The sequence below is a fragment of the Protopterus annectens genome, chromosome 10.part0, assembly GCF_019279795.1.
Source record: "Protopterus annectens isolate FY-2018-M chromosome 10.part0, PAN1.0, whole genome shotgun sequence".
Lineage (NCBI taxonomy): Eukaryota > Metazoa > Chordata > Ceratodontiformes > Protopteridae > Protopterus > Protopterus annectens.
In genome coordinates, this window is record NC_056744.1 from 1,667,055,207 (window position 1) to 1,667,080,776 (window position 25,570).

The 25,570-nt window shown below is 40.0% G+C and overlaps 1 protein-coding gene across 1 annotated transcript in view; it reads left to right on the forward strand.

Annotated features, from left to right (window-relative positions):
• Positions 1-25,570, forward strand: part of LOC122814405 (zinc-binding protein A33-like) — a 144,206-nt gene that overhangs the window by 81,521 nt on the left and 37,115 nt on the right. The window contains exon 2 of the mRNA XM_044086988.1: positions 22,010-22,105. Within this exon, the coding sequence (XP_043942923.1) occupies positions 22,010-22,105 (96 nt within the window). The remainder of the gene's footprint in view (positions 1-22,009; positions 22,106-25,570) is intronic.

The window sequence follows — 25,570 nt, forward strand, 5'->3', positions numbered from 1 at the left end:
TTGGGTCCCCAGATCCTTTATTACATTTTCTGTATTTAGGGGGCTACCACCTATGTGGTAGTTCATGGGTACTTTTGTTTTTTCCAAAGGGGATGACTATGCACTTTTTGGCATTTAGCTTGAGGCCATGATTTTGACACCAGGTATCCGTCTCAGTGAGACTAATCTGGAGTGTGTCTGTATCAGCCGGAGAATCAGTTATAGCCCCTAGTTTGCAGTCGTCTGCGAACTTGGTCAGCCATAGTCCTCCTATGCTTGCCTGTACCTCTGAGAAGTATATACCAAACAGGAGGGGTCCTAGGACTGAGCCCTGGGGGATGCCACTTGTAACCGGTTTAGAGTCGGACGTAGAGCCTGCAACTCTCACCATGTGGGTTCTGTCCATGAGCCAGTTGGCAACCCATCTCGTGACGTAGAAGTTTATCTTCAAGCTGGTGAACTTGTCTATAATACTAGAATGGGGAATGGTGTTGAAAGCCTTTGCGAGGTCTAGGTAGGCTGTGTGGACCTCCTTTCCCTCGTCTAATGCCTTGGTAACCATCTCAAAGAAGTCCACCAGGTTTAGGAGGCATGATCTGCCCTTAACAAAGCCAAACTGGGTAGGGTCCACAGTTTGGAGGTTCCCAATGTCACTCTTAAGGAGTTCCATGATGATGCATTCCATAACCTTGCAGACCAGGCTAGTCAGGCTTATAGGGCGATAGTTCTCGGGGTCCATTGTGGCTCCACCTTTGTGGAGCATGATCATGTTGCTGTGCACCACTCTGTGGGTACGTAGCCTGTAGAGAGGCTGAGTTTGAACAGTGTGTTTAGGTGAGGGGTTAGTTCATTTTGGAGCTCTTGTAAGACACAGCCTGGGACACCGTCCGGTCCCATTGAAGCTGTGTTTTTGGCTTTGGATAGGGCTGTTTTAACCTGTGTGTCAGTGATTGATGGGGCCCTACATTCTTCTGGTATGGTTATGGGCCCTTTAGGGGGTGAGGGGGGGTGAAGTTTGCACTAAACCTGTCTGCCAGAATGTTGGCAATTTCAGTCGGTTCAGTGTATTTTGTGCCATTCTGCACTAACTCAGAGCAGATCTGAGAGTTTCCACTTAGGTTCTTGACATAACTAAAGAACACTTTGTGGTTATCTTTGGAGTCATTGGCAATTTTTCTTTCAAAGCTAGCCTTGAATGATTTTATGAGGGATCATAGTTTCTTGCTGATGCTGATCAGGGATGTCTTTCCTTCTTGGGATTTTACTATTTTCTGCACTAGTTTCCTCCTTCTATTGTATAGCTTGTTTATAGCAGGAGTCCACCAGACTGGTTTCCTTTTCTTGGAGTAGTGAGTCTTGGTTTTACTTGTGATAGTATGATCCATGCATTCCTAAAGATGCTCATAGAGTGCCTTTGTAAAGGTTTCAGCAGCTTGGACAGCATTGTCCTTTAGCATGGGGACTGTGAACCTTTCCACCTCGGTCTTATGTAAAGTGAAGTTTGCTTTTGAAAAGTTTTTCACGGTGGCTTCCTAGATTGGGGATGGAGACAGAATGTGGATATCCAGAGTGATCAGTCTATGGTCTGATCTAACCAGCGAGGGGGTGACCTCCAGTGTGGAACACTGGTCGCCCATGTTGGTGATGACCAGGTCCAATATGTTGTTCCCTCTGGTGGGTGTGTTGACCAGTTGATCCAGGACATTCGAGTTTATAAATTCTAGGACGCGTTGGGCAAGGGAGTTAGAATTTGAGTAGTTCTCCCAGTTTATGTTTGGGTAATTGAAATCACCCAGTATTAGGGTGTTTGGTAGGACCTTCATATTTCCTAGTGTCTCTAGAAATGTGGAATGGGGGTCCTGGGCCATGGTGGGTGATCTGCAGCAAGCTACAATTTGGATTGCAGTTTTGCCCGTTGTTAGTTGCACATGGATGATCTGTGATACACTGTGCTGCGCCACTAACCTGTAGGTGTGGGTATCCTTGATGAATATGGATACACCCCCGCCTTTTGTGTTTTGGTCCTGGTTCTGTGGCCGAAAGGTATGGTATGAATTATAGCCTAGTAGTGCTGGGGTGCTCTCAGGAGCCTTAAACCAGGTTTCTATTACTGCACAGATGTCGATGTTCTCCATACTGAGGAGTGCCTCGAGTGATGGCATTTTTGAGGTTTAGACTTCTGGCGTTGAGTAGCATTACCCTCAGTTTTTGGTTACTTGTGCTATTTATGGTGGTGGGTTTGTCTTTTGAGCCTTGCCTAAAAAGGCACCATGGGGGCGGCAAGAGCCTTGGCCAGTATTCGAAAACCTAAAGGTGACAGGTGCAAGCCATCTCTTACAAAGCAATGTGGCTTGTCGAGCATGTCGTCCCAGGCGGACAGATACTGGATCTGCTTTGAATGACACCAGAAACTTAGCCAGTTGTTGACATTGATCATTTTCTTCTTTATACTGTGGCATCATTCTTGGTGAGGGCAGGATGATACTCAGGGTCAGGGTCATACCGGCCTGGGCTACATGATCAGAGAGCTCTTCCATGTCTCTTTTCATGTAGTCCAGGGAGGTATGCCTCAGGTCATTCACACTAACATGGATAATGACAGAGTTGTACTTGTACTTATTCTGGAGTGACCTGTGTTCTTGTGTTACGTGGTGGATCCTGGCACCCGACAGGCAGCTGACTGTGACCTTCTCCTTGTCCAGCCTAGTTAGTGTGACATCAGTGTGCCTGACTATAGAATCGCCTATTACTAGTGTGTTGGGTATGTTATTTTGCGTTAAGGGTTGTGATTGCGTGGCACGCTGATTATGTGAAGTATGTGTTTCATGGTTGGTGATGGGGTGTGAAGGTTGCTTGGATATCTGCTTTGATGGTCTCTGTGGCTTTTGCAGATTTTTATTTAGGGTCTCTGAGTATGTTTTCATGTATTCATGTGTGTTATTTGCCAGTGTTGGTTTATTAGGTCTATGTGAGACTGGTGGTGTGTTACAAGCATTACCCTTCTCCTCTTGACTGTCAGTTTCAGTCTTGGGTTGAGAGAGCTTTGCCTCCAGTTTGGCTGTATAATTGCATCTCTCGCATATATTAGTGTTTAGTGGTAGGAGGAGAGGGTTGTCTGTGTACATGAGGCAGTTGTAACATTGCCTCAAAATGCCCAGATTCAACAGTTGGACTGGAGAGTACACTGGAAACTGCCCTTTGGACATGCCTGAATAGGTAGAGTAAGCTGTTTTTCTGATTGCTGGTGGGGACGAATAGACAGCCCTGTCCTTCTGGACAGTATAGGGGGTCTAGTGCTAGGGTTAATAAGTGCTTGCTATGAGTTTTAAGCAAGTGCTTGACTGTGAAATGAATGGTTTTAGTGCTAAAGTTGAAGGTTTGTCTAGTTCCAAGGGAAAAATTGAAGAATAGACTTTGTGTAGCCAAGAATAGTTTAATTCTAGCTAAATGGCGCTGCCCGGTGCACAAAACCGCGCAAATGCGGTTTTTATAGCATGGAAGTGAAACAGATATAAATTAGCCCAAAATGGCCGATAAACTACTAACTTCTGGGCTGAAACCACTCCTCCAGGGACAGATAGGCTGCTCAAAGCTCCCCTCTCTCACAGGTGAACAGAGAAACTTCCTTCTATCCAAGTAAGGTATGGGCAACACAGAAATTTGTAACACAGCCCTGGATTCAGCAATAACCTGAAAACTGGACTATACTAGTTCATAAAGGCGTAAAAAAGTATATTTTTTTTGTTTTGTTTTTTTCAGAAAATAGAGCATATACAATCAAAATTAGCCCAAAATGGCCAGTAAACTACTAACTTATCATGAGAGCTTGTATTCTTGTATAGGAGTGCTAAATTCTGCCTTTTTTCATTAAGCTGTGTATGAACTTCACAGTATGTTAATCAATGAAGTTTTAAACCACTAATTAATGTCTTCGGTAAATGTTGTAATTGTTGCATGTGAATGAATGTGGCATAATCTAAAAATTATGTAGTGTTTATATTGAAAATCATTTATTTATTTAAATGCAAAAACAAATCTCCAAAGTACAGATGGTACACCACTTAAGCTAACAACAAATACAGATAAAAATATTAAAATGGTGAACCAAAACACGGTTGCGATACACACACAAATTTATTGAAGCAGGTAAGCAGTTTCTTGACCACACAAGTCACTTCATCAGACCATCACATATCACAGACACACTTTAGTTCACCATTTTATTATTTTTGTCTGTATTTATTTATTTGTTTATTTGTTAACCAGGGTAGACTGTTGATCCTCCTGGATCTTTTTCAGGTCCAACCCAGACTTATAACCCAAGAGAAACCATGCATAACAATTTATCAGTAAGGACATAGCACATTAACTATAATCCATGTTAGTGTGTGCTGAACTTTGAGTAAAAGATTAAACAATAATTCTGCTGTAAATATCTTGAAAGATAAAGCATAGAATAAAAAGTTTGCTTGAATGTTGGTATAAAGTTTAGCAATGTAAAACTGGCATCCATACTATGTATGTGTTACGAAGAAAGACAAACACGTTTTTCTAATATCAGAAAAAAGTCTGACGTGCTCTCTTACAATAGACATTGCTTTTTATAAAATCAGTAGTACAAGCTGTTTCCTTCAAAAACATGTTCTTCTACAGTATCAGGAAAGAATTTGACAGATGAGTGTACATGGCTTTTTATAGAATCAGCAGAAAAACAATTCTAAAAGGCAAATATTGCATGCATTCTCACATCAGCAAAAGTGCTTACAAGTAAATATTAAATGGTTTCACAAAAGAACAACAGGAAAGGCTAAAAATACAATCATCAGCAGAACAGAAGTTTCCATATAAAGCCCAAAAAAGATACCAAGAGGAAAACAGGATCTAAAGTGCGTGAAAAGAACAGTATATAAGAATGTATACTAAACTGTATTAGAGGTATGTAGGAACTTAGGTTCCAAGGTAAACGGAGAATGGAAAGCTGTCATTTATACTAGTCATGAAGAAAACCTTTGCACATTAAATCTGTAAACTGCAGTAGTACATCTTGTTTGTTATAAAAATAAGTTATTAGTAACTGTGCTTACAGTAAAATAGTATTGTAGTGTAAAGTGTATTTCTTTATCAGTGTGCAATCTGCACGGCTCTGTGCTTTAAACAGACTACAGATGCAGTCATGCAAAATTTTGTGTTATAACCAAACTCTGAGTCAGCAGTAAACAGCCAACAAGAGATTGTGTCTTAAGAAGACTTGGGTTCCAGTCCAGTACAGCGTGCAGCAACTGTCATAATTAATTTTTCAATCCATGTATTTTATTCTAACTATACAGAGGACTGCAGTGGTGTCCAATCATATCCAACTTAATGTGTTTGAGATGCATTGAAGTGACTGCCAGAGTATAAATAACAGGACTGAGGCTTTGAGCTGTTAAGTAGCCGCTTCCTCTGGCACAGGGTTTGAATCCCTCAGCCATCAATTATCTACTGTATGACCTTGCACAAGTGATTTAACCAAACAGTCCTCTGGGACAGTTGACATTTTGGACTGTGATTCTAAGAAGAGAATTAAAGTGTCACTTTCAGGACTTTTACACAGACTGACTCCACTTTATATGTTCTAATACTGAATAGGCTTATGTATATATGTTGAGAAGGTTGTACATCTCAGAAAGCTTTGAACTTTATTAGCCATCCTGCATCTTGGTCAGGTTATCATATTTTAATGAAAAATGACTTGCTTGGAAAATAATTTTTGCTAGTGGATTTTCAAAAACATTTAATTAAACTTTTGAGACATCTTGATAGCTTTACTGGTATAGTGGGAGACTGCCCTGACTGTAGCCCGGGTGACCTGATTTCAAGTTGATTTAGGCAGCTGATTGAGTGGCAGGGAGGTTGCTCATGCCCATCCTGGAGAAGAGGGCTTTGTGCAGCAGTGATCCCTTGAAAGAGGGATGTTGATGTAGCCTGCAGCCTTGGGGGCAGGTATTTGGCACAGCAAGCCACCTCTTGGTAATGCATACATTTGAGGTAGGTGTGTGTGTGTGTGTGTGTGTGTGTGTGTGTGTGTGTGTGTGTGTGTGTGTGTGTGTGTGTGTGTGTGCGCGCACATGCGCTTGTGTGTACAGGCATGGGGCAAATAGAACCTAAAAAACTATTTTTGGGGACATCACTGTACTTCTATTTAATAACTTTTAACAACTAATACATGTAGTTTAGATAACAAGGTTTTTATTTAAAAGGATCTTGTCATATGCAATATTGATGTGGCTATCATTAAGGGTACATTGTTAAAAGATACAGATCGGATACCTTTTCCTGGCCTTAAGCATTTATTTTGCTGTAGAAGTAATAAGACAGGAGTTGGTAGGGGTCCTGTGATTGCAATCATGGATAACATTCACGTCATCAGTTTTCATGCATCCTGTAAATAAACATCATCAATTGCTGAGTTTCATATATTCTGTTAATGTTTATAATGGAATTGTAAGAGGGATTTTAAACTTACCAGGGATAAAAAGGTGATTTACTGATTAATTTTAATAGTCTGAAATGTATTTAACACCTTTGTAAGTGTGAATGAACTAAAACCCCTAGTAAATAAAATATCTTGGATGTTATGTGCATTCCGGAATGTGCTATGGCAGATTAATGTAGTATGGTTCCTCTCCCTTCTGTTGTTGTGGCATGATTGAGACTACTAGTGTTAGCCTATGTTAGAGTTAACTGTAAAGTCAAATGGCAGTTGTTAACTGCTAGCCTTTGTGTCACTAGTTATTTTGGAAATAATTAGTGGATTACAGTGACACGACTATAACTAAGGTATGGAAGTTTTTTGAATGATGCATTTTTAAATTTAAAACAAGGAGATGGTTAAACACAGAGATATCTCATCACTAGAATTATTTACAGTAAGACAAGAATATTTATTAGGTAAACTGTTGAAAAAACAACAAGATGGCTAAACATAAAGAGATATGTCAACATAGGATCATAGGAAGTTACTAGGCTAATGGCTCTAGGGCTCTTACAAGCCTAGCCAAGTTCTTACCCTTATTCCCACGATCAGCACTTATTGCCCCTGTCCAAGAGCGACACAGGTGGAACCCCTGTGGTGAATTTATATTCACCCATCCAATCATCCAGATTGCGTTTGAAGAGGGCCAGCAAGGTGTTCTGTTTGACATGAAGTAGAAATCTGTTTCAAAGGTGTGATAACCTCTGGGAAACAAATCTGTCCCTTCAGCAGGTTTTATTAATATCACATACCAGGTTAAGGTCTTTAGAGCAAGTAACCCGTGTACCATTTGACTTTCAGATATGAAGCATTCCCAATAGTTCATGATCAGAGATTGCCTTATATGCAAGACAGCGATCACCTCTGAGTAGTCTGTATGAAGCAGAACAAAGTGACAGTGATTTCAGATGATCGCCATAGGGCAGATGGTGAAGACATTGAATTTTCCTTGTGAGGAACCTTTGTGATTTCTCCATTTGCTGCAGGTGATTAGAAAGGTGCATACTAAAAGGGGCATCGTATTCCATTATTGGCCTGATGAGGGGAGAGTGCAGGGAGGTAATAACTTCTTTTTTTCTGCAGGCAATGCCCTTAATTATGAGATGAGCAATAAAGAATTCCATTCATACCACTGTAGAGACATGTTGGTCAAAGGTAAGTTTGCTGTTAACCTGTGTGCTCAGGTCTCTCACCACTGAGTGCATACTTAAGCTGTTGCTATTGATGTGGTAGTTAACAGGAACATCGCTTTTACCAAAAGGAATGATATTTTTTTTGCACTGAGTTTAAGGCCATGACTTTGACACCAATCATTTGTTTAAGACCCTCTTGTAGGATGTTGACATCATATTGAGATTCTATGACTGTTCCCAGTTTGCAGTCATCAGCAAACTTTGTCAGCCACAGACCTTTAGTTTTTGCTTGTACTTCTGGGAAATGGATTACAAACAATAGAGGTCCCAGGACTGATCCCTGTGGAACACCACTGGTTACAGGTCTACTGTTGGAGGTGGATTCCCCTATTTTCACTATATGAGGTCTATCAGTGAGCCTGAGTAGGGTCAAGTCTTTGGAGATTACCTGTATCTTTGTTGATAAGGTCCATGATGACTTGCTCCATGGCCTTGCAGCTAAGGCTAGTTAGGCTAATAGGTCTGTAGTTCTTGGGATCAGTAGAAGTACCACCTTTGTTCAGCGGGATAATGGTGGTTGTTTTCCACTCAGCTGGGATAAAGCCAGAGCTTAGACTATGATTGAAAAGAGTACCCAGTGGTGTTGCTAATTCATGTTGAGCCCATGTAGGATGCAGCCTGGGATGTTATCACGTCCCATAGATGCTGTGTTTTTTGCCTTAGATAGGGCATTTATGACCTGCTCTTTAGAGATACAAGGTAGGGAACAAGTAGTAAGAATGTCATGGGGTATGTGTGGCGGGTACAGAGGAGTGAAGTTTTCACAGAATCTGTCAACTAATGGGTTAGCTATGTCCACAGACTCAGTGTATGTGGTATCATGAACTACCAGTTCTGCACAAATCTGAGCCTTTCCTTTTAGGTTACAGATGTAACTATAGAATGGCTTGTGGTTGTCCTTTGAGGAAGCTAATTTGGACTTGCAGTTTGCTTTGGAGGACTTCACAAGAAGTCTTGTTTGCTTGTTTAAGCTAAAGAGGGAGTGTTTTCAGTTTAGGAGGGCTCGCTCCCTCTTACTCCTAGACAGCAATTTCTTCATCTTATTGTAAAGTCTGTTAATGGCAGTTGTCCACCAGGCAGGTTTGCTTTTCCATGAGAAGCTTATTTTGCTCCTATCAGGTATGGCTGAGTCAGTGCACTTATACATATGTTTGTATAAAGCCTTGGTGTAGAGCTCAGCATGGTTGCCAGTTCCATCAGTGGAAGGGGTGCAGTGAAGCTATTTATACCATCCTGTAAGAGGTTATAATCTGCTTTGGAGACATTTTTAAATTTAGTTGCTGCTTAGGTGGGGTTAGGTGTGATAGTTGCTTCGAATGAGACCAATTTATGCTCAGATCTCCCCAGGGAGGACCTCACAGTAGGGGGTGTTACAGTGGTTCCCCATATTGGTGAGTACCAGATCCAGGAAGTTGGCATCCCTTCTGGGGGTGTCAACCAGCTGGTTCAGGGCATTGGCATTAACAAAGTTGATGAACCTTTGGACAAATGAGTTTGAGCACAGGGGGAATCCCTGGTATTCTAGTGGTAAGGATTTGACACTCTCACCACCACAGCCTGGGTTTGATTCCTAGTCAGGGAACTTCAGAGAATAATTTACCCAGTCAATAGATGGGTAGTTACATCCAAAACCATGGTGTTTGGGTGTATTTTGATAGCCTTAGGTAGATCCAAATAGGCAGAGTGGGTGTCCTGGTTGTTGGAGGGGGGGGGGTCTTGTAGCTGGCCATCACTTAAATAGGTGTCATACCAATAGTTAATTGCACCTGAAGTGTCTCCAGGGACACCTACTGCTTAACAAATCTGGAGGTGCATTTATCTTTAATGAATATTGATACACCACCTTGATTAGTTTTCACACATTCAGTTTGAAGTCTGACTGTGTGGAAGGAGGTGTAACCCACTATGGCTGGGGTACTCTGCACAGCCTTGAACCAGGTCTCCATGACTGCACAAATGTCTCAGTCTTCCAAGGTGAGGAAATCTTCCAGTGAGTACAGTTTTGTGTTGAGACTCCTAGCATTTAACAGCATAACCTTGAGGTTGTTTTAGATGGAGTTTTTAAAATGGTAATTTTGTTCTTGAGACACTGCCAGAAAAAGGCACTGTGAGGTGGCAAGAGCCTTAGCCAGTAGCCGAAATCCCAGGATAATGGATGAAGACCATCTCTGGCAAAGCATTGAGGTCTGTTGATCATGTCATTCCAGGCTGACAGATTCTGGATCCCCTTAGAATGACACCAGAAGTTCATCCAATTATTGAAGTCAGTCATTTTCTGTTTGTATTGAGGCATCATCCTAGGTGAGGGTAAAATGCTGCTTAAGGCTAGGGATGTACCTGCCTAAGACACATAGTCCAAGAGCTCAGTCATGTCTCTGTCCATGTAGTCCAGAGAGATGCATCTCAAGTCATTTATACCAATGTGGACTATGACAGAGTCATAACAGTACCTATTGCTGAGAGATATGGCATGCCTTGGCACTTGACAGACAGCTGACTGTGACCTTTTCCTTATCCAGCCTGATGAGAGGGACATCAGTGTGTCTCATGATGGAATAATTGAGGGACATCAGTGTGTCTCATGATGGAATAATTTATGACTAATATGTTTGATTTTGTGTTTTGCCTTAAGGGTTTGATCGATGAGACACTGGTGCATGAGCTATTATGTGTAATGTGTTCTGCAGAGGAAGTATTATGTGTAGCATTCTTGTGTTTGGGATGTTTCTGGTGTTTAGGTATGTTTCTGATATGGACCTCCACATATGTAGGTATATGTGATGTGGGGCTGGGTGGAGTAGGGGGTGAGGTATGCATGCTGGCAACCTGCTCATTGTCATATGTACTGACTGATGTGTGAGAGAGCATGGATTCAAGGTTCTTAATATAGTTGCTTCTCTCACACATTTTGTTTGTGTGTACTAGGAGTAGAGGGTTGTCTGTGAACATGAGACAATTGCAACACTGCCTCAGTATGCTGGTGTCAACCAAGCTGGCTGGAGAAACTGTGGGAAATTGTCCATCTATAGTGATAGGTAATTTTTCATCATTAAAATGAAAATGTAAATTGTACATGAAAGGATACTGAAACATTGCTTACAGTATGTCTAGTCATGGTACATAATAACTGCTAATTAAATTAAAAAGTATTTGTACGATTAGATTATTATGAGACTAATGAAAGTTTCGATGGTGTCCTAGAAGATAAGAAAGGGACTGTTGAGAAAAGATTACTTTAGGAGAAACAGGAAGTCAAAAATATAAGTTACTAAGACAAAAAGTTAAAAGTTAGTGCTACAGTTTCAGTTGGTGTGATGAGTGCTAAGGGAGATTTAAGGCATTTGTGGTACCGGATGGGTGTAAGAGGGTTGAAGATATTTTATTTTTACTAGATATTGTATTTTTAAACCATATACAAAGGGATCGGTTTCAGAGGTTATGGGGAAGGGAGTTGCTTTGAATTTGATGAATTTTATGAGGTAACAGTGAAGTTAATAAAAACTGAGATATAATAAGTGGATGTGATAATAGGGAGAGTGAGGAGAAGGTACATAATGGATTTCAGGCTGTGCCAAACGCTTGTAATGTCGATTGTTTTAATTGAGAGATTGGAATGATTAAGGAAATGCTGCTATGGAGTAGTAAGCACAGATACAGTAATACTCTGAGATTTTAACTGTAGCTTGAAAAAGAAAAAGAAAGTTTTATATGATGATAAATGTAAAGAATTGCTAAAATGTGTCCAATCGCATTGGAGGAAGGACAGATGGGGAATAAGTTTAAAATGAAAATCAATCATTTCTTGTTTTCAGAAGGTTTGGAAACAGTTGGTGTGAAATAGATGTTGTTGTGTCTTTCGGCTTTTCCCGGTTAGGGGTCGCCACAGCGGAACTCCGGTCCGCTAATGATTGGCAGTAGATTTTTACGTGCCAAGTTGCCAGCCCTGCCGCACAACCTTTAACGAAGGTACGCCCATTCACGCATGTCTCCACACAGAAGACGCTTTAGCTGAGAATCGAACAGGACAACGTCTTACTGTGAGGCGACAATGCTACAGCAGCACCACAATATAGCTGTATATTCTGATAGTCTGATATTTGAGGCCACTTCTGGGGAAAGTATAACAGAGGGAAAGGAGAATTAACAAAGAAAAATGTTTTATAGAATGAACATATTAATATGGCATTTTTTATGACATCTGGATGAAATGATGGAGAATATTTAAGAAGATATATGGGGGAGTGTGTATATAGAAATAGAAAAAGAATGACTTGAGGAGAGAAAATAAAAATATTGGTAGAAAAGTTTGACCAGTTCATAGAGCAGAGGAGTTTACACTGTTTTAAGAAAAAGGAAAATTGTGAACTGTTAAGAAAAAAATAATAGACTTAATAAATCATCAAAGTAAAAAAAATATATAGACAAAAATTCCTTTTCTGAAAAGGAAATGGAGGTTGCATCTTTTTCATATAGAAAGTTAAATAGGATGAGTCTAAAGTAAAAGAAATGGAAAATTTACATAGGAGAAGAAGTATGTGTAAAATAACCAATCTTGCATTATAAATATTTACGAAACATGTATTTTGAAAAATGAGAAAAATGTAAAAATGAAGTGTGGTATTACACTTGAACTGGTAAAAATACTAGAGCTACAAAAAGAAACAGTATCATACAGGGATAAAATACTGAAGGAGTAAGAGAGTGTAGTTCAGAAATAGATAGTATTGGAAATTCTTTTTTAAAAGGATGGGAGAGGAAGAGAAGGGATGTGACGTGCAGGTTATGAATGAAGGATTTAGTCATGGAATAAATGAGGAAGCTATTTGAGTTGGAGTAATACATTTTCTGTGGATGAAATAAAAAAGCAGATAAAATTTTGATTTTGTTATATAAATACTAATGTGAATATTGCAAAAGAACACAAAACGTAAAAAAAAAAAAAACAGTGCAGTCACCACAGAGTCGGCATAAAAAATGTTTAATACTAAGTTAAAAACTCCAGTAATTACCAGTTAAAAAGACAAAGATATAATTGCTTTTGGGTATTCCTACCCTTCTTCAGATCTATCAAAAACAAACTAATCCAAAGAAAAGAAAAAAAAAAAAATATATATATATATATATATATATATATATATATATATATATATATATATATATATATATATATATATAGGTGGCCTATCTACAACAAGAGTGGTTTCTGGCCCAAGAAATTGTAGTTTATTGGCCATTTGGGCAGTTTTTCCATCTCTTTCAACTTTCTGGTTTAAAAGCCTGTGCTTGCGCTTGATTCCCACCTTTCCTGTAACTAGTCTAGTCCAGATACAGATTTGCTGTATCCAGGACTGTTTGCAAGCTTCTGAGCCCCACAAGCCTTTCTGTGTTGGAGGGAAACATTCTAACTTATCAGTGGGAGTGATAAGCACCAGGTAGCCTGTCTACCACAAGATCCAGGTACAGATTCTTAGTTTTAGCACTTGAATTTGCTTATTCATGCTCAGCACTTGTTCATAACTTGTTGTTAGCACTAAATAAGCTACAATTACTACATCACTCAACCTTCCTCTTTACCTAGAGGAAAGCTGTTTTTGTACTTACTTTCCTCACTTGCTTAGAGAAAAACAGCTCTTATACTCACTTTCCTCACTTGTCTAGAGGAAAGCAGTTTTTTTATGTAGGCATGTCCAAGGGTCAGCTCCCAGTGTTCTCTCCTGTCTATCTGATGAATATGCGCATCTTGGGGCAATGTAGAAATTGCCTCATGTACACAGACAGCCCTCTCCTCCTACCACCCAACACCACAACCTGTGAGAGATGCACTTATCTAGCCAATCTGGAGGTAAAGCTCTCTCCAACCAAGACTGAACTTGACAGTCAAGAGGAGAAGGTAAACACTTGCACCACACCACACTGATCACATAGTCCCACTAAACCAACACCACCAAAATCCACACACAGAAACATAAAAACATTTGCTGAGGCTCTCAATAATAATCTGCTTAAGCAACAGAGACCTCCAAAGCAAAAATGCAAGTAACCTCCACCCCCAACACAGCTCAAATGACACATAGCCCACAGACTCAGTGTGCCACTCAACCACAGCCCATAAGGCAAAACAACGTACCCAATACACTAATCATAGGTGAATCTGTAATCAGGCACACTGATGTCCCACTCACCAGGCTAAACAAGGAGAAGGTTACTGTCAGCTACCTGTTGGGTGCCAGGATCCGCCACATAACGCACGCACTCAGGTCACTCCACAACAAGTACAAATATGACTCTGTCATTGTCCATGTTGGTATGAATGACCTGAGATGTACCTCCCTGGACTACATGAAAAGAGACATGGAAGAGCTCTCCGATCTTGTAGCCCAGGCAGGTATGACCCTAGCCCTGAGTAGCATCCTGCCATCACCCAGAATGATACCGCAGTACAAGGACAAAATGATTGACTTCAATAATTGGCTAAGCTTCTGGTGTCATTCTAAGGGGATCCAGTATCTGTCTGCCTGAGATGACATGGTTGACAAACCATGATGCTTTGCCAGAGATGGCCTGCACCTGTCTCCCCTGGGATTCCGGATACTGGCTAAGGCTCTTGCTGCCCCTATAGTGCCTTTTTTAGTCAAGGTTCAAATGACAAATTCACCACCATAACAGGAACAGGCAAGCAAAAACCGAGGGTAATGCTACTCAATGCTAGAAGTCTAAATCTCAAAATGCTCTCCCTCGAGGCATTCCCTAAAATGGAGAACATCGATATCTGTGCAGTGACTGAGACCTGGTTCAAGGCTCCAGAGAGCACCCCTGCATTACCAGGCTATAACTCATACCACACTTTTTGGCCACCTATCCCGGACCAGAACACCAAAGGCGGAGGTGTGTCCATATTCATTAAGGATATCCACACCTCCAGGCTAGTTTCTCAGCATAATGCATCCAAGGTTATCCAAGTGCGACTAACTCTGGGCAAAACTGCAGTCCAAATTATAGCTTGCTACAGATCCCCCACCATGCCCCAGGATTCCCACTCCTCCTTTCTTGATATACTGGAAAATATTAGGGTTCAACCAAACACCCTAATAATGGGCAATTTCAACTACCCCACCATTAACTGGGAAAACTACTCATGTACCAACTCCTTCACTCAACGCTTTCTGGAATTCATAAATTCCAATGACCTGGATCAACTTATCCACACCCCAACCAAGGGCAACAATATCCTAGACCTAGTCATTACCAACATGAGTGACCAGTGTTCCACACCTGAAGTTAATTCCTCGTTGGTCAGATCTGACCATAAGCTAATCACCCTAGATATCCACATCCCGCCCCCACCCTCCATTAAGGAAATCATGGTAAAAAATGTCTCCAAAGCCAACTTCATGCTTCTTAAGACAGAAGTGGCGAACTTCATGACACCCATGCAGATGGACAATACAGTTATGACTGCTGAATCCTACACAGATGCACTCTATAAGCACTTACATGAGTGTATGGATCATGCTATCCCAAACAGAACCAAGATGCTATCCTCCATAAAAAGGAAGCCAATCTGGTGGTCCACTGCCATAAACAAACTCTACAACAGAAGGAAGAAAATGTTGCAAAAGAGAGTGAAATCCCATGCGTGGAGGAGTTGCCTGGTCAGTCTATGTAAGAAGCTGAGATCTCTTATAAGATCCTCCAAAGCTAGCTATGAAAACAAAATCACCACTGATTCTAGGGACAACCACAAAGCATTATATAGCTATGTCAAGAATCTCAATGGCAACACCCAGAACTGCTCTGAGTTACAGCACAACGGCATGAAAATTACAGAACCAACTGATATTGCCAACGTCCTGGCAGAGAGGTTCAGTGCTAACTTTACCCCCCCTCTCGACCCCTAAAGGTCCTATATCTATACAGGAAGAATGCAAAGTCCTTGCAATCACAATACTATGCAGGTAAAAGCTGCACTCTCTAAAGCCAAAAACACAGCATCCATAGGACTGGACAACATCTCAGGCTGCATTTTAAATGAACTTCAGAATGAACTGGCTCCCCACCTAAGCACCATGTTCAATTATAGTCTCACATCAGGCTTTGTGCCCACTGAATGGCACACAGCAACAGTTATCCCACTCCACAAAGGGGAAGCCACCACAGATCCCTGGAACTATTGCCCTATTAGCCTGATGAACCTGGTCTGTAAGGCCATGGAACGTATCATCATGAAACTCATAAACAAAGACACTGGTAACCTCCAAACTCTGGACCCCACCCAGTTTGGATTTGTGAAAGGCAGGTCATGCCTCCTGAACCTGATCGACTTCTTTGAGGTAGTCACCAAAGCTGTAGATGAGGGTAAGGTGGTTCACACAGCCTATCTTGACCTTGCCAAGGCTTTTGACACCATCCCCCATTCTGGAATTATAGCTAAACTCACTAAACTAGGTATAAATCCCTACGTCACAAGATGGGTTGCCAACTGGCTCACTGACAGAACCCACACTGTAAAAGTTGCAGACTCCAAATCTGACTTCAAACCAGTGACAAGTGGAGTACCACAGGGTTCAGTCCTGGGACATCTCCTGTTTGGAATCTACTTCTCTGAAGTACAGGCTAACACAGAAGGCCTTTGGCTAATGAAGTTCGCAGATGACTGCAAACTAGGAGCCATAGCTGAGTCCCCAATGATGTGGACATCCTACAGAAGGGCTTCACTGAGACAGATGTCTGGTGTCAGAGCCATGGCCTCAAGCTCAGTGCCAAAAAATGCATTGTCATCCTTTTTGGTAAAAACTCTGTACCCATGAACTATCACATAGGTGGCAATCTACTTAATGCTGAATGTATGATAAGAGACCTGGGGACCCAGGTGGACAGTAGTCTTCCCTTTGATAATTACATCACCACAGTAGTCAGGAAATCCTTCTATGTGGCACACCTCATCACAAAAGGGTTCTCATCTAGGAGAAAAGAGGTCATTGTTCCCCTCTACTCGACACTCATTAGACCCATTATAGAGTACAATGCCCCTTTTGGAATGTACCTCACAAGACATCTTCAGCAGATGGAAAGGCCACAGAAGTACCTCACAAAGAGGATTACTGGCCTCAAACAGAAGCCCTACACTGACCTTCTCAAAAAACTCCAGCTTTACTCTGTAGCATATTGCCTACTCCAAGGTGATCTCTGCCTAACATATAAAGCTATGTCAAACCCAGAGCTGTTGGAAATGCTACACCTAAAGAAATCCCAGTCCCTCTGAGCTACACAATCTAGGGACCTAAACCTTGTCACCACAATAAACAGGACATGTTGGAGGGATAGATTCCTGTCCCAGAGACTTCCCATACTCTGGAACAAGCCACCCATCTATGTCAAGCAAAGTTCCTCATTAGCAGTCTTCAAGAAAAATCTTTGAGTGGATGGGAAATAGGAAATATTCCCCAGGAATCACTTCTGTGGCTCTGCTCGACAGGGGCACAGGAAATTAACTTTCTTGGGTGGCGTAAGCCAGGGAACCTTGTTGCTAGGCTTACTTAGGCCCTTGGGCCGATAGCCTAGTACCTACCTATGAACATATAGATGTGTGTATGTGTATATATATATATATATATATATATATATATATATATATATATATATATATATATATACTCTCACATCTAATATATATATATATATATATATATATATATATATATATATATATATAAAATATGCATTTCAAATTCCATTAACCAATCAAATGTTAAATAGGATTTCACACCTCCCTGATGTAATCATTCATATAGAGTCATTCGTATTGCAAAAGTGATTTGTTAATTTATTTACTTAGTTATAACAGGGGATGGCATTTATGGTATAGGTAAAAAAAGCAAAGGGAATGTTGGTGTAATAAGGGAACAAAATTTGAAACTGATATATTGCATTGATTGTGTCTGTCATGACCAAGCATGGGTTGTATGTGGGTGGATGGGTGAGTCGATGACCAAGCATGAAAAATTATGATGTTGGAGAAAAGGTTATGTACAGGGTTTAAGACTATTTATGAATGAATGTAGTTGAAAGCTTTAATTAATTAGTTAAAGACTAAAATTGAATAAAAAAAAGAAGTCTGACAAAGATGGCTTATGAGTGCTGTAGTCTTTATGTTGATAAAGAATGCAGCCGTTGGGATTTGTACTAAAAAGTATAAACAGCTACATGAATTATCATGGAAGGGGTTTATCCTCCACTTGATGCAAATTATAATGATTTAATTTTATTATTAACATTAAAGGATGAGTTAAATAGACATAAAATGGTGGCCATTCAGTTAGGAATTGTAAGCTTAAAATTAAGTAAAGAAAAGAATAAAGAATAATGTTAAAAGTGGAGGTGCATGTTTTTAACATACAGAAGCATTAGTATTACAGATAAGGTGCGTAAAGAAAAAAGTGGTAAATAAGTGAAAGAGCCTTTAACAGAAATAAAATATGAAGCATTTGGGAGAAAACTATATATACTGGAAGACTGAGAATATGCTACCTGCAGAAACAGAATCTCTAAGGAGGGAGTTTCAGAATGGCAAAAAAAATAGAAGTTCGGGGTTGTTAAATTCAGTGGTTCATTTGAAATCATTGCATTTATTATGGGTCTTGAATAAAATAAAGTTGGTTATAAATGTATTGATAAGTAAATTGCTGTTAGGAATTGTGAAGAGGATTGAGATAATGTAAAAAAACAATGAGACTAGAAAGTTAGATGAGGAATGATTATTCATAATATAAGAAAAGATGTTATTGTGGAAGTTGGATACAGAAAATATACCCAAGAACTGAAAATAATGGTTCTAAAGGTGTTATGGATGGGTTTTATTGGGTAGTGATTTAGGACATGGAAGAAAACAAAAAGCTGATAGGCATCAAAATGTAAATACATGTAGTAATTTTGTGATTTTTGTAGAGGTAAGTAACGGATAGAGTTAATTAAAAGCACATATTTGAGGAGGTGGGAAGAGAGACATTATGTGGTTAGCTTTCCACTCTTTGGGGAGAAGGGGGGTAGTACATTTATCTTGGGTGCCTGTTCCTGCAGTGGAATCTCTGATGAAGATCGGTGATTATGTAGGAGTGCTGATTTTCAGGGAGGTAGAGCAGTCTTGGGGGGTTACATCACCTGTAGAACTAAGTGGGATGCTGTCATTGACACACCCATTGCACAACAAATCCTGGCATTTTATGGGATATATGCACTGGGATTAGGAAGTCAAAGTGTAAACATTTCAAACCATCCCTAACTCCTGCCTTAAATTATGTTCAATGTCCCCTTATCCTTGCCATGATGATGGGGCTTGGATGGACCAGTTTTCTAAGAAAGGAATGAATGATCAGCAGGGAGCAGGGGCAAAAAAAAAGAAAAAAAAGCACATGCTAAATAATAGATCTGAAGAAAAAAACAGTACTTTTTATGGTGTAGAAGAAATATTAAATATGTTTTCAAACTGTAAAACAGTTAACGATTTTTGGAAAAAGGTAATGAACATTTACATGGGATAAATATGGTCAGTATTGTCTAAATTGCATAATGCAGAGATAAAAACTAGATGACACCCAGTCCTCTTAACTGGAACTACTTGATTCCATCAAGGTACCCCCTAACACCCCAATCCTTTGTGACTTCAACTACCCCACCATAGACTGGGTGAAGTGCTCCTGCACTAATGCACTTACTCAATGATTCCTTGACTTCATCAATTCTAACACACTAGACCAGCTTGGCTCATCCTTACAAGAGGAGATAACATTCTGGGCTTTGGTCTCACCAACATGAGCGACCACTGCACCACTCACATAGTATGTTCTTCCCTGGTGTGATTAGATCATCGGACTGTCTTCTATGAAGTTTCTATCCCACCTACCTCCCCAGCTTAATCAAGGTAAAAACTTCTCAAATGCCGACTACAACCTCTTAAGAGAGGGTATCTGTAGCTTCACACCACCGCCCCCCCTCAGAGGATGCAGACAACTATGCTGATCAGTATGCCAGTGCAGTATACATGCACCTGGACCAATAATTGAGTATAATGGCCCTTTTGGTACCTCTCCAAACATCTGCACTAACTGGAAAGGCCACAGAAATACCTCACAAAGAGAATCCGTGGCCTCCAGACCTGTCCTATGCGGAAAGGCTCAAATCACTATCACTATCACTCTACTCAGTATCGTACAAATTGCTCAGAGGTGACCTGTGTCATGCAGGCAATCTCGGACCCAGCCCAAGTAGAGATTGTCCATATCTGTAAGTCTAACTCCTTGCACATTAACCACTCAAAAGGCCTGAATCTAATATGCAACATCAACAAAACCTCCTGGAGAGAGAGGTTTGTCTCCCAGAGGCTGTCCTGTCTCTGGAACTTCCCATACATGTCAACCAGAGTACCTCTCTGATCCTCTTCAAGCGCAACCTTGATGAGTGAATGGGAAACCACAAATTTGTCCTAGAGGTTCCACCTGTATCCCTCATTGACAGGGGCAACAAGTGCTGACTGCGGTTTCTTTTTGGGTATAAACTCTTGGCTAGCCTTGTATAGGCCCCAGGGCCATTAGCCTAGTAACTTCCTATGATTCTATGAATTAAGAAGACAGATTGCATGTTTATGGTGTATATATTCGAGGGATGGTGTGAAAAGAATGTAATAAACTGCATAGTAAAGAATTTAATTGAGTAAAATTTTTATAGCAAAAACAGTGGGGGTAAAGAGAAAGAAGTAAGGATTGTAAATAATGTGTATGACATTAGAAATATGTAAAACATGTTAAATGTGTAAATATCTAAATAAAAAAAAAACTCTTATGGCCTTCAGTAAATGTAGCAGGCTTCTTATCATCCTCTTAGATTCCCATTGACCCATACAGATGGGACCTTGATTGAATATTTCCTCTAAAGGATAATCCTTCAGAAATATAGGATCCCCCCCCCCAAAACTGCAGTCCAGGGTCAGTATTAGAACATGAATCCATATAGCTGGTGTGCAGAAAGTACTGACAACCTTCTGATCCAGCACAAAAGACAACATATCTATATTTTAAATTTGTTTCTAAGTTATGCAAATCTCATTCTGGGCTGCAGTATCAAAACTTGTTTTTAATTTAATGTCCCCTGCATTTTGTGGGATTCTTGAATGCAGATTGTGTAATCTGGTTGTTTTAAGCATCTTTCCTTCTAGTAATTGCACAGAGTTTACTATCTTCTTTGTTGTAGCCTCCTGTGTTTTATTCATATTCTGTATTGTAGAGTAGAATTACCAGAATGTATTCCATTACAGGAGTTTGTCTCCTCATCCAGTTTCCCTCGTTTACAAGACTCCTTTCCTACGTTGCTTTTAGCCAGTTGTTTCTTTGCCTCCTTAATCCTTTCATGCAGTTTCTTTTAGTGATCACTGGAAATTCTTTTAACCAGTAATCAGTCAGCGCTGTCTTTTTTAGGACATTCTTTCAGATTTACTTGTGTTTGTCTTATCCCTCAGAACCACATTGTCTTGGTGCCTTCTGCTTTACCTCATAACCAGAACTGGACTAGAAAAGTATGGAATGGGGAATATGGCAGAAATTCATCAGTGGGGTTGGTAAAGTACTAACATAAATGGCATTTAAGGGAAATATGCACCCAAGGAAGATACTCTTTGTTTTCGGGGGTTAAGATAGTCTGTAACACAGAGAAATAAATTTTCTAAGCATTCATTGCAAATACAATAAATTAGAATGGCATTCCTTGACTTGGGAAAGCTTACTTAAGATATAGGAGCTTTAGGTGTGCAGGAGGAAGGTGGATATTTTGATAACATTTCTGGTTTAACACACTGGGTAGAGAAGTGGGCCACCTGGTGTATGTTGTGTATTTGGAGAGGGATTACCCACAGCCTAATCTCCTTTCTGAATAGGACAGCTATTAATAACCAAACTATGTTTGCAGTTGTTTTTTAGTGTTTTTCCCCATTTTATCTTAGTTACCCAATAAAGATCACTCACTTTCTAAGGCTATAATCCTATCTTTAAACAAGAGTGAAGGCATACAAATTCTTTTCAATGAATCCTTAAAGCTCATAAAGTGAAGTATAGTTTTGCATACCTAGCACTGCACTAATGGGTCTTAAAGTTCAGGGCAGTGTCTGTATGCCTGTCCTGGCACTTTACAGACATTGGTGATGGGCATAGTAGCCATGTTGGTGTTTTACACCGTCCTTGCAATGGGAGGTCATCAAAGTACATCTGCAGCTCATGGTCTTGTTGTTCATGTGGTTTAATTATGTTTTTGATTTTATTATTTTTTGTTCAATCCATAGGACAAGATAAAAACAGCTTTAACATCTCTAGAATCCAAAGTGAAAGAATTTGAATACATGCAAAACCATCACAAGAAAGGAACTGTAGATGTAAAAGTAAGTAAAGTGAATGCTTTATTCCAAATGCCTTAAAGACAAATAATTTGTAAGAAATGCAAACGGCATCTGTTATACCTTTATTAGTAGTGCTTATATTTTAAAGTTACCCAATAAATCGCATGTAATAAAATTATCAGTGAGAAGAGTTTGAGAGAAACCTGTTGACGGTACCTTTGTATTTCCTGTTGAGGTCTGAGTAGTGATGAAGAAAAGTGGAAATGTTTTTAATCTAAGATTCAGTAAAGTATACTGTTAAGTCTGGCAGCATCTTGTAAACAGTGCTTAAATGTTGTTTTGTAATATTTTACTCGTGTATGTAAAATTGATTTGTGCAGGCATTTGTTAACATGGTTTTCTGCACGACCATTCAAGCTGTTGTCTTAACGATAGTACATGATGATAAAGAGTCGGTAATAAATATTTTACCCACTGTTCTGAAATGCTGTACTCTCACTTTACAATAGTTATTTTAATCATAAATATCTTACTTTTTGAAAATGAAACCATTATGTAATTTACAGTCCATTTTAGTCCAGTCTTTGTGCACCTGTAAATCCACAGCTCTGTTTAATGACGTACTATATATATACTTGTACTAGTGAATGGAACAGGACTTTCGCAGTACACAGTATGTACCGTATGATGCTGTAAGTGTGGCAGTTCAAACCGAGTTAGCATGCAGGTGTTGAATTACACAGGACATTGGGCGTGTAATACAAGAATAAAAGATTGTTAAAATATATGTGCTATATCCCTAGATATGAAGAAGTAGCTATTCATACCTTATACCTCCTTGCTCTCCCTTCTTCACCAAATTTCTTAGTTTTGTCAGTTTCTCTCCCCTGCCTCTATCTAAATATACCACGACCATTTTTTTCTCTGATTTCATATTGTAATTTCTGTCTGTATTATACTAACTTAACTTTAGCCAGTTTGTATAGAAATTAAACTTTCTCTGAATATTAAATCATTGTCATATATGTTGTATATATTCTTAACCAACATTTTATTATTATTTCTAATTTGGTATAATTATTTAAAATGTAGATGTTTTTGTATTTTTTGAAGATTGTAAAATTATTGTTCTTAAAATGTTTTGTAGTACGTTGGAGGTTTTCTCCCCGGGCCTCTGGTTATAATGGACTCCTACACAGTCGGATTTTTCCAGTAATCAAATATCAATCAATAAGTAATAAAATATTTGAAATTGTTTAAAATAGGATTGATATATTAAATGCATGTTAAATAGATTTTGCATTTAAATGGCAAAGAAAATTATGTTTTTGGTAGCTGTACTGATCATGTTTCAGTGCAGTTAAAAAAACTAATTTGCGGGATTTAAGTTTTAACTCTCAAATGCATGTCACTGCGCACTAGTGAGAGTAAAGACCTGCCATTATGTAACACAAATCTGGTTCATCTCCATAGGTCTACACAAGTCATTCTGTACCATGGATATGTGTATTCCAAACCCACAGGCCCACACAAGCCATCCTGCTTCATAGATAGATTTTCTTTCCTCATAGAGCCTCACAATCTGTTAAGCATTATAGATATACGCCTTTGCTGTAGACCCGCGTGAGCCAACCCATAGAAACACAAAATAAAATTTTCATTATGGATCTTCCTCATAGCTGACACCCATAAAAGTACTCAAGGTATTTTGCATCACTGCTGTAAATTATCAGACCTTACAAAAGTGTGTGTGTGTGTGTGTGAAATACAGATATATAATTAACACAGTCACCACGGCCAGGGTATGAGTTTTTTCCCAAAGGGGATGAGAGTACATTTTCTGGCATTGGCCATGGTTTTTTTACCTGTCATTGGTCTCAGTGAAGACTTTCTGTAGGATGTCTGCATCACTTGGGGAGTTAATAATGGCTTCCAGCTTGCAGTTGTCTGGAAACTTGGTCAGCCAGAGTTCCTCTGTGTTGGCCTGGATTTCTGAGAGGTAGATGCCAAACAGGAGAGGATCCAGGACCAATCCCTGTGGGACTCCACTCATGACTGGTCAGCAGTCTGACTTGGAGTCTGTGGGTTCAGTCTGTGAGCCACTTTCCAGCCCACCTAATGATATGGGGGTTGATACCTAGTTTGGTGAGTTTATCAATAATTCTTGAGTGAGGAATGGTATCAAAGGCCTTGGCCAGATGGAGCTAGGCTGTATGAACTGCCTTACCTTCATCCACAGCTGTGGTGACTGAGTCAAAGAAGTCAGCCAGGTTAAGCAGGCATGATCTACCTTTCACAAAAACAAATTGCGTGGGATCTAGAGTTTGGAGATTCCCTATATCCTTGTTAATTAGGTCTATGATAATGCTCTCCATAGCCTTACATATCAGACTCATCAGGCTAATGGGGTGATAATTTCCAGGGTCTGTAGTTGCTCCTCCTTTGTGGAGAGGCATGATTTTAGCAGTGTGCCATTTGGTAGGGGCAAAGCTTGAGGTGAGGCTGTGAGTGAACAGAGCACACAGATGTAGTGCCTGTTCACTTTGTAATTCAAGTAGAGCATAGCCAGGGATATTGTCAGGTCCCATGGAAGCTGTATTCTTGGCCTTGGGCAATGCAGCTTTAGCCTGTGCTGCAGTAATGCTGGGTGCCTGGTATTTTTCCGATATTGAGATTAGTCCTTTGGGGAGAGAGGGGTAAAGTTGGCACTGAATCTGTTGGCCAGTATGTTGGCAATATCTGTTGGCTCAGTATAGGAGGTACCATTGTACAGTAACACAGAGCAAATCTGGGTCTTGCCATGGAGATTATTGATATAACTGTAAAAGGCTTTGTGGTTGTTTTTAGTGTCTGCCACATTTCTGCCTTCATAGCTGGCTTTGGAGGTTTTGATGAGGGATCTCAAGCTATTAAGGGAATGTTTCCAGTCTTGGGACTTCACCTTTCTCTGCAACAGTTTCTTCCTTCTGTTGTAGAGTTTGTTAATGGCAGCGAACCACCAGATTGGCCTCCTTTTTTTGGAGGAGAGCATCTTGGTTGTATTGTGTATGGCTAGTTCCATACATTTATGTACATGTTCATACAGTGCATTGGTGTATGATTTGGCAATCATGTATCTATTTTCCATTGGCACGGGTGCTGTGAAGTTAGGCACCTCTGTTTTTAGGAGTCTAAAGTCAGCTTTGGAGAAGTTTTTCATGGTGGATACCTTTGCTGGGGATGTGGGTGAGATGTGGATTTCCATGGTGATTAGTTTGTGGATGGATCTAACCAGGGAGGAATTGACTATTGGTGTAGAGCAACGGTTGCCCATGTTAGTAATAACCAGGTCAAGGATGTTGCTTCCTCTAGTGGGGGTAAGAATGAGCTGGTCCAGGGCATTGGAATTGATGAATTCCAGGAAGTGTTGAGCCAGTGCATTGGTGCATGAATACTTTTCCTAGTTGATGGAGGGGTAGTTGAAGTCACCTAGTATGAGAGTGTTGGGTTGAATCTTAATAGATTCCA